The sequence below is a fragment of the Gobio gobio genome (genome assembly GCF_949357685.1).
Source record: "Gobio gobio genome assembly, chromosome: 18".
NCBI classification, from domain to species: domain Eukaryota; kingdom Metazoa; phylum Chordata; class Actinopteri; order Cypriniformes; family Gobionidae; genus Gobio; species Gobio gobio.
The window spans coordinates 20,937,045-20,947,179 of record NC_137111.1 but is presented as its reverse complement, the minus strand read 5'-3'; the positions used below and the strand labels follow the sequence as shown (position 1 = coordinate 20,947,179).

At 37.6% G+C, this 10,135-nt stretch overlaps 1 protein-coding gene across 1 annotated transcript; it reads right to left on the bottom strand.

Annotated features, from left to right (window-relative positions):
• Nucleotides 1–770: 770 nt before the first annotated feature.
• Nucleotides 771–6,783, bottom strand: ifi27.7 (interferon alpha inducible protein 27.7). Its single transcript, XM_079842986.1, has 4 exons — nucleotides 6,138–6,783; nucleotides 6,008–6,043; nucleotides 5,757–5,918; nucleotides 771–1,007 (listed from the first exon to the last, which is right to left on the bottom strand). The coding sequence occupies exons 1-4, from the start codon at nucleotides 6,151–6,153 to the stop codon at nucleotides 898–900; spliced, it is 324 nt and encodes a 107-aa protein (XP_079699112.1). The 5' UTR covers nucleotides 6,154–6,783; the 3' UTR covers nucleotides 771–897.
• Nucleotides 6,784–10,135: the final 3,352 nt, after the last annotated feature.

Below are 10,135 nucleotides of genomic sequence, written 5' to 3'. Positions count from 1 at the left end.
ATGGCTGTCCCCTCAAATAATGCCCTATTTAAGGGTATAGGGGCAATTTCGGATTCAGCCCTTCTCTGTCGTCCGTTGTTTGATGTCATGCAGGTGATTCCAGATTTGTTATGATTATTTATCTTCATTAAAATCTCCCTGCATTTGAACCCTCATCTCTGCCTGCCATCTGTGATTTCCACAATCTGTGACAATTTTCACCACAGAAAAAACATGCTTTTGCAAATCATAATTATAATCGAAATTCTGATTTAAAAAGTCAAAATTTAAAAAGTCCAAAATTATCACATAAAAGTAATAATTGTTATAAAATTCAGAATTATGACCTAAATATACCCATTAATATAAACTGAACCACTGAGTTATTGACCCCACAAAAGCCAGCAACTGTTTGTTGTAGTAGTGTGACCTGGCTTTCAGAACACTTGCACTATATTTTTAGTCACGTGACAGGCAGACAAAATAACCATTTTGGGTACCTCAAAGAACCTCTCAGTGAAAAGTTCTTAAAAGAACCATTATTTTCTTAGTGCAAAGAACATTTTAATAATCTGAAACACCTTTTTCCACTAGAGAACCTTTTGTGAAAAATTTCTATGGACATTAAAGGTTCTTCATGGAACCACAGATCCCAGTAAAGACCCATTTGTTTGTACTGTACCCTTCTGGTCAAGTTTTGAAGCTTATTTTCTCCATGGTTAATAATGTGTTTTTCCTAAATCATTTTGGGTAATAAAAATATCTGTAAAATAATTGTCAATAAAACATGCAAGAAGTTACACATTTTATTGATATGACAAGAATGTTAGTGCATTTAAAGATTCTATGAGAAACGATTACAAACAATAACACTGTAATTGCAAAGCTGTTTGTGATCATAAGCTCGATGGACATTTCTTATTTCCTCATCCTCTTCAACAAATCAACAGCTCCTCCTAACAGACCCCCTGTCGCACCACCCACAGATGCCACACCAGCTGTTGCTGCTGCAGTCATACCAGCTGCACCTGAGAGACAGGACAGAACACAAAACACCTTATGACATCAATAACTTAAAGTCTTGCACAATGACGCATAAAGGTGAAGGTGTAGCTATCAATTTTGTAATTATAAATACAAAAACATTCCATATAGCCTATCCTCCTGAGTGCCACTGTCCTCGCACAAGGACGTAATATTTTAGTGAATTTTAATCTGGATGTCCTGTAAAGAGCACATTCAGGGCTTTTCAGAGAAACTATAGGTGTTTCTCAATGTCAAGGATCCATCCTCTGCAGGACTGGTCCTTCCAAGTCACTTCCTTCAGAGGCTAGGCGAGGCTCCTCTTTAGCATTCGGAGAACAGGTAAATGGAACAGGCTAGCAAGTGCGCGTCAGCCTCATTACGTCAGTGAAAAGGTCCGTTAGCCATCAATAACGTCATTTGTATAACGGTTGTAATTTGTACTGGCATTTAAAAGTTAAACTTTACTTACATTTACTACGGTTATAACTAATGTTTGGTAACGTAAATACTTACACTTAAAAGCATAAGTTAACCGTTAACACTCCGCCAATGTCCGATATTTTGTATTTTTTGAACAAGATAGCAAAGCTGCGCGCATAGGATTGTGGGTGATTTGAGAACGCTAAGTGCGCGAAGTCTACTCGTATGCATCCTTTCCTGTATATGGCATATCTTTCGAACGAAGGACTCAGACCTTGGTTGAAATTCCGAGGATCCTCGACATTGGAACAGCCCTTCGACGGACGTCGATGACGTAGCATCCTCGGAATTCTGGCTTCCGAGGATCCTTCCTTGACATTGAGAAACGCCTTATGTGTTTTGGCTCCTTGGTCTTTAATGATTGACTGAAAATGTAGCACTCTTATGGAAATATTATCATATTTTGTAATATTTTATAATTATCATTTAAATCTGACTAATTGTCAAATTGTTTGTTATAAATCAGCAAAATGTTATGGGGTTTTTAATCAAAATATGACTCTGTTACAAAACAGGGCATTGATTTAATAAATGATAGGTTAGTTCACCCAAAAATGAAAATTCTGTCATTAATTACTCACCCTCATGTCGTTCGACACCCGTAAGACCTCCGTTCATATTCGGAACACAAATGAAGATATTTTTGTTGAAAGCTGATGGCTGAGAAAGGCTTCAGATTGGCCTCCATTGGCATTCAGTACATTTACACTCCCAAGACCCAGAAAAGGCACTTAAAACGTTGTTACAAAGTCCATCTCACCACAGTGGCTCTACAATAATTTTACGATGCGACGACAATAGTTTTTGTGTGCAAAAAAATTAATTAAAAAAACACCTTTATCCAGCTTGTTCTTGTCTTCCGTGTGTGCCTCCACGACGCATGCGCGAGAATATGACGTAGCGCCGGGGTTCGGGAATCCATGAAATGCACACTTAAGCCCCATTTTGAGAACTACGCCGAGACCTAAAGCACGGTCAATGTAGAATTCACCAGCTTAGACACGCGTGTCTTCCTCTGCTTGTAAACAAATCGCTTCTGGGTCATCTGTCCGAACGCCGGATCTGCGTCATATTCTCGCGCATGCGTCGTGGAGGCACACACGGAAGACAAGAACAAGTTGGATAAAGGTGTTATTTTGATTTTTTTTTGCGCACACAAACTATTGTCGTCGCATCGTAAAATTATTGTAGAGTCACTGTGGTGAGATGGACTTTGTAACGACGTTTTAAGTGCCTTTTATGCATCTTGGGAGTGTAAATGTACTGAATGCCAATGGAGGCCTATCTGAAGCCTTTCTCAGCCATCAGCTTTCAACAAAAATATCTTCATTTGTGTTTCTGAATATGAACGGAGGTCTTACGACATGAGGGTGAGTAATTAATGACAGAATTTTCATTTTTGGGTGAACTAACCCTTTAAAGCATGTTCATCAGGTATTTTAGGAGACAGTGTGAATAGGGAAATAAATTACATATCAATGTTCCTATAAAATATTCAATATTATTATGAAAATGTAGCCAACTATTACTCCCATAATTTTTAATCACACTAAGTGAAACCGCACGGCCATTGGTTCGTGCAGTGGAATGAAACTAACCAATGACGGCGCAGCTGAGCTGGGCGAGCCTTTGGCGAGGGAGCCCGTCAAAGTGGGCGGGGGTCTGGGTATATAAGCGGGCATCACGCATAGGATCACTGGTTTATTTAGACTGAAGTGACGGTTAGCAACGCAGTACTTGTTGTTCCCGTATCTCAGGGAACCGAGGTTACATTAGTAACCAAGTACATTCCCTTTCGATACTTTACTCGTACGGTGTCTTGCTAGACGCTATGGGGAACCAGTACAATCACGCCATGCTATGTAAGAGGAACGACCGATGAGACACCATCGGTCATTAAGGACCAGAGATCAAGTGCCATAGGCAAGATCATCACCTGTGACCCAGACCTGGGGCGAGGCCTAAAGGAGGCGAAAAAACGGGCTTCCGTCTTTTGTGCATTTGTATATATGTTTATAGACTAAATACCTTAAAGCCATTCTAGATATAGAATTTTTTTTTTCTTTTTGCAAAACATGCTCATTTAGTATTTTAGTCTTGTTTCTAGTATAAATATATCTAAAAATTCTTAAAGGAAACCTCCACTTTTTTTAAAAAATAGGCTTATTTTACAAGTCTCCTAGAGTTAAATAGTTGAGTTTTACCGTTTTTGAATCCATTCAGCCGATCTTTGTATCTGGCGGTAGCACTTTAAGAATAGCTTAGCATACATCATTGATTCTGATCAGTCCATTAGCATCTCATTCAAAAAATGACCAAAGACACTTTCAATATTTTTCCTATTTAAAACTTGACTCTTCTACAGTTACATCGTGTGCTAAGACAAACTGAAATTGAAAAGTTGTGATTTTCTACACCTATATGGCTAGGAACTACGTTCTCATTCCTGCGTAATAGTCGCGGATCTTCACGGCCGTACCATGGCTGCAGCGGCGCAATGACTCGTTGGTATTCTGTGAAACATGGTGGTAGTTAGGGTGACCACCTGTCCCGCTTTGCATTGTACCGCACAGCATTTTCACCCCTTGTCCCGCACGTCGCATATTGAGAAAATGTCCCGCATTTTCATCAGTCTGTTGGTTTTTAATTATCATATTAAGAAAACATGCATGCGGTCTTTTGCCTTTTTAAGAAAGCATTTCATTTATTCTTTTTGCCACATCGTTTTTCACCTAGACATATTTAACAGCGCCTCGTCAGACGTAACATCCCGCCTTTCACAAATACAACAGCCGTTTTTAAAATCCTATCCAATGGTTGAAAAGAAAGGAGTAAACACGGTCACTAGTAGGTTGTGACGGCTGTCAATCAAAATGTGGAGCGGTGAATTGTTCCATGTAGAAAACGAATGGATAATTCGGTAAATTGGTTATATTCTTAATATATAATATAATATATAAGACTGTCAATGAACTAATTTCATGTTGCTTTATATTTTAATTGTTCATTATTGGACTTGGTCAGATCTGATGCCTGCTGCCTTTGGGCTCAGTGATGTTGAATTTAAATGACATGTACAATGTTACATTGATGTAATGGTGTTTTCTGGAAGGTACTAAAGAACAAAGTATTTTTATCATCTGAAAGGCAGAATAGGCCTACATATGTTTTTATTAAGTTACATAGACATTGTGTAACAGTTTCAGGTTATGTTTTAGTGTCGGTAACATGTCCCACATTGTCCCACACAAACTTAGTAATTGTCCCACATTTGGTTTGTTTGATGGTGGTCACCCTAGTGGTAGTATACACCTTCGACTTACTATCACAGCCCTTTACAACACACAGAACCATGGCTAATCACACAGGTAAATCCACAACACAATTTGTCAGCTGCAAGCCTGAAACTTTCTCTGCAACTACATGAACTTAGTGCCGGGCGGTCACATTGAAAGTTACCTAGCTGGGGGCTACTTTCAGGCGCTGTAATATCATTGCGCTGCTGCAGCCATGGTACTGCCTCGAAGATACGCGACTATTACGCAGGAATGAGAACGTAGTTCCTAGCCATATAGGTGTAGAAAATCGCAACTTTTAATTTTCAGTTTGTCTTAGCACACGATGTAACTGTAGAAGAGTAAAGTTTTAAATAGGAAAAATATTGAAAGTGTCTTTGGTCATTTTTTGAATGAGATGCTAATGGACTGTTTAGAATCAATGATGTATGCTAAGCTATGCTAAAAGTGCTACCGCCAGATACAAAGATCGGCTGAATGGATTCAAAAATGGTAAAACTCAACTATTTAACTCTAGGGGACTTGTAAAATGAGCCCATTTTCAAAAAAAGTGGAGTGTTCCTTTAAATCAAGATGCATTTACTAGATAAGTTAAATGACATTAGATATTTTTTCTTATTTTCTGGAAAATAAAATGAAATTGAAGTGAGTTTTTGGTTAAAACAAGCAAATAAATCTGCCAATGGGGTGAGAAAAATAATGTTTCTGTTTGGAATCTTGTTTCTGTCCCAAACTGATTTTTCTAATCCATTGGCAAATCATTTAGTTTGTTTCAAGCAAAAACTCATTTAGATTTTTCCCTCAGGAATCAAGAAAAAAAAATGTAATTTTCCTTAGTAAAAGCAGCTTGATTTAAGAATTTTTTGATATTTGGACCGGGGAAAAAAGACAGAAATGTATGTCCACAACATCGAATCTGGCCCCCTTTAAAAAAAGTTTGGACACCCCTGGTCTAAGCTAAGGTTTAGTAAACACCTGCCGACTGGAGGAGCGCGACCAAACTTCCCGCAGCCACACCTCCCCCGTTGGCGACCGCTGCTGACGACATCATTGCTGCTGCAGTAGAACCTGCCGCGACACCGGCGGCGGTGAACCCAGCCACGGAGAGCGCAACCGGGGCCAAAACAACGGCACCAGCTACTCAACATGAAAATATATAATATATATAAAATGATGATAAATATATATAAGTAAAATATACAAATAATATAAAGCGGTCTACTTACCAGCCCCAGCCGTAACCCCAATGACGGCGTATAGAGCTAAAAATGATGAAATAAAGTATATAAAAACAAACGAGGAAACAGGATATATTTTGTGTAGTGCCGTTTATGAAAACGTGTTAACGTTACTCACCGTTTGGAAACTTCATGCTTTCGAAAAGTTTAAATTTCAGCGTGAACAAACAGCAGAAAGGCTGCTCATGTAGGCTACACAAGACTTGTTGTTTTCCTTCGAAACTGCCGACTTCAGCGTGAACAAACAGCAGAATGGCTACACAAGACAAACTGACGTTTCGACGTGACGTGACGTCTTCTTGTTGTTGTTTTAGGGCGGATCAGAGCCATAGAGAGAGAGAGTTGCAACAACTCCATAGACTCCAATGGAACGGTTTTTTTTACAGCAATGGCGGCTCGCGGAGACTCTCAATAGTTCCCGGAAGTAGCAGCCGCGCCATAGAGTTACAGCAGAACAGACCGTTTGTGATGCACTTTTAAAAGGGAAGACGTTTAATCAGTAAGATTTTAAATTATCAGCACATTTTAATCAAAATAACTTGTACATTAAAGCCTGCTTGTGTAGATTATTCATCATTAAAAAATATATATATTTTAAAAACAACATCGCTGTAACTACATACTCATGCTACATACACATGTCGATGTGTAATAAAATTATTGAAAATTAATGCATTTATTGACTATTATTTACCAAAAATCGCAGTTCTGTCACTGTGACTATCAATTTGAATTGCCCGTCAAAGCACTTCCTGGAACTATTCGAGGTCTACATGAATCACGTGACTATCAAGCGTTTTGAACTTCCGTTGTCGCAACTCTCTCTCTCTATGGCTCTGGGGCGGATCGCAAACAGATCAGTGTTGCCAAGGAAAGTAGCGCTGAGGCCTATTGCACAAAACTAGGATAAGGGATTAAGCCGGGATATCTTGGTGATCCTGGCTCAATTTATCCGTGATCCGGTTGCACTAAAGCTGGATAGGGTGGCAGTTGGATGTTATGGTATAAATTACCATGGAGATTTATTCTGTGGAGCTAGCCTGCTCCAGACCAGGCTAAATTCCAGGATCTATTTAATCTCATCCCTTATGTCAGTCAGCAGTCACCACAAACGGAAACCAATAGTTATTCTACTGCCCACTATACATTGTTATCACATATAACTAGACCCACTGTCATTATTTAAACGTTTGTGATCATAATTTCAAAATCATTTTGGATAAATTATGATTTTTAGATGATGTTGCTATCATTGGATAATTTACGGTTTCCTATAGACTAAGGCTATATATAAACATGATAGAATATTAGGGCCACAGAGGAAAAAAAAGAAAAGTCACAGACTTCGATAAATTAAGTCATAAATTGTAACCCGTTGTTTTAGAGGAGGACGGTTGTTAAAATGACAGCTGTGGGGCATTTCGTGGAATTGTTCTTCAGTATGGTTTCACAAACAAGGACATACTTAATCTTTTGGCACATCAGCGTCACATTGTCATAAGTATCAGGACTGTAAAAAGAATGCATCTTTTCCGCAGAAAGAACCAGCCTCATAAATGTATGACTTTTTCCTTCTTCCTCAGTGTGGCCCTAATACTCGGTCGTATAAAATACACATTCCATATAAATATAAAAACACAAAGTGTAACATTAGGTTCCTTTATTGAATAAGGATAAAACAAAGCAGGTAAACCATCAGCTCCTTTCGAAACTGAAGTCACACAGTGACTCAACAATACAACAAAAGGATTATACAACAAAAGGATAAATACACATTCAAAGATAGAGATTATATAATATATAGAGATTATATAACACACCCCGCTTGTCTGCACACTGAAATAAATGCAGGACAAATCCATACACATCAACTGAACAGACAAATGAATGGATGCAGTAGCCTCCCTGCAAGCTTGTATTACACACAGTATACAGCACAAACATCATAAGAGGCCAAAAAAAAAAAAAAAATCAGTGGATAGCATAAGAAGCAGAGTACAACGGCTAAGATTAAACTGTAGCCTACTACTAAGCGTAGTAATTATGTAAGCCTTTGATAATAATTTATCAAAGCCTTATACAGTGTGATGGGGTTACTTTACACAATTTCACTCATATCTGTTGTCCATTTCAATTAAAAGTTAAACTGTTTCATAATCAGTGTACAACTGCATTTTTGGAGATGTGAATTAACTATTTGGATTGTAATTGTGATGTTTCAGCGGAGCGGTGAGTGTGTAATTGTGCACTACTTTCGCATTCTGGAGGTCTGCAATACTTTGCCATGCTTTTTCTCTTTGCTTTATCACTGTGTCGGTGTTGCCTTTCTTCTTAATTATGTATTTTACCTCCTCGTATGCCTCCATGAGGATTTGTGCCTCCAACGGGGAAAAGTACGCCGCTCTAGTTGCCATGGTGAATCAGTGAATCTGTGATCGGCGGCGGGTCTATTTGAGTGAGCCGTGAGCGCGCACCTATCCAAGATTGGTTTAACCTGGCTTGATGAATCCGTGTCTGCTCATCCTGGCTTGGTCTTTGTGCAACCAATTAAGCCTGGATGCACTTGTTTTGGCTTCATTGAGCTCAGCTCAGTCATTTATCCTGGATGTCTTAATTCTACTTTTGTGCAATGGGCCTCTGGGCACAACTAGAGCCATAGAGAGAGCCTGTGTTTAGTCACCGTCACCATCTCTCTCTATGGCTCTGGGCACAACCTAACGCGGGGTTAGTTGTAACACGCATGGTTTAATAGGCTACTTTCCACACATGCCAGGATGACGAAACTTAGTGTATTTTCTAGTTGCCATATCAACATTATTTAGAGCAAAAATAGCGCCAAAATTAAAAAATCTTTGGAAGATATCACTGAACATTTATTTAACCATATAATTTCTTACTTAAGTTTATTTTTCATCTCTGTTTTTTGTGTAAATCCACTTGGGGTTCAGAGTATTTATTTTTTGAGACAGTCAAAAAGCGTTAGGTTGTGCCCCGCTCTCCCCTACTCTCGGAATTATCATAAATACGAGTTTTCTTAGGTACATTTTTTTACATGAACGCCCTCCACTTTCGAAATTTGAATGGGATGAGCTCGTAATCATGACTTCAGAAGTGGGAATTATCAAATATTCGATAGCACGTGAAGGCAGCATTATTATTATTATTATTATTATAATTTTTTCTTTTACGAACTGTTATGTTTGTATTACCTTAATGAGCCATTTCTATCTACTTTAAAAAAAAATCTTTATTTGAACATTTGCATTATGGCATAACAAAAATTAGAACAAACTAAATCCAAATAACATCAATTAAGGGAAAAAAAGATTTAAAAAAAGCCAAAAAAAAGATTTAAAAAAACAAAAAACAAACATGAATAACAAATGCCACAGCTCAAAGTAAATAGCAAATCAAAGAAAAAGAAAGGGGGCTTTACATAAATTAATAATTACACATTGAGTATAAGAAGTTTGTCATGCAAATTTTACATGTTCTGAGAGCTTTTTTTTAAGCGAAAGTGAAATTGTAAGTAAATAATGTTTTATCTCTTGTAAGAATACTACAAAAATAGGTTTACAATTCACAAATTTACATTTATGAATGTAAAACCAACATAGAAAGAGAATTAGGTTTATTATAGAGCAGGCATTTGAATCCTCTTAGCGTATATCAAACGCTTTATAATAATCTAATAATAAGATAAAGCTTTAATTTTTAAGTAAATGTGAATAATCTAACGTAAATTAAACATATGTTATTCTAAATATGTCTGTTAGGACTGTAAATCCTGACTGCGTTTCATCAATAACGGAATTTAAAATACATTTTAGTCTTTTAGCCACACTGTAAAAAAAATTCCGGTCTCCAATTGAAAATTTTCTAGTGACCAATCACATCTAAATTTTTCAGTTGGCCAAATTTAAATTCTGTGAATTGATGCAATTTAATTAAATTAAAAATCAATAAATTCAATTTGGCCAACTGAAAATTTTAGATGTGATCGGTCACTAGAAAATTTTCAATTGGAGACCTGATTTTTTTTTTACAGTGCAATACGAATGCTATAATTTTGTAGTCATTATTTAGCAAGGATATTGGGCGCCGATTATCTATGAG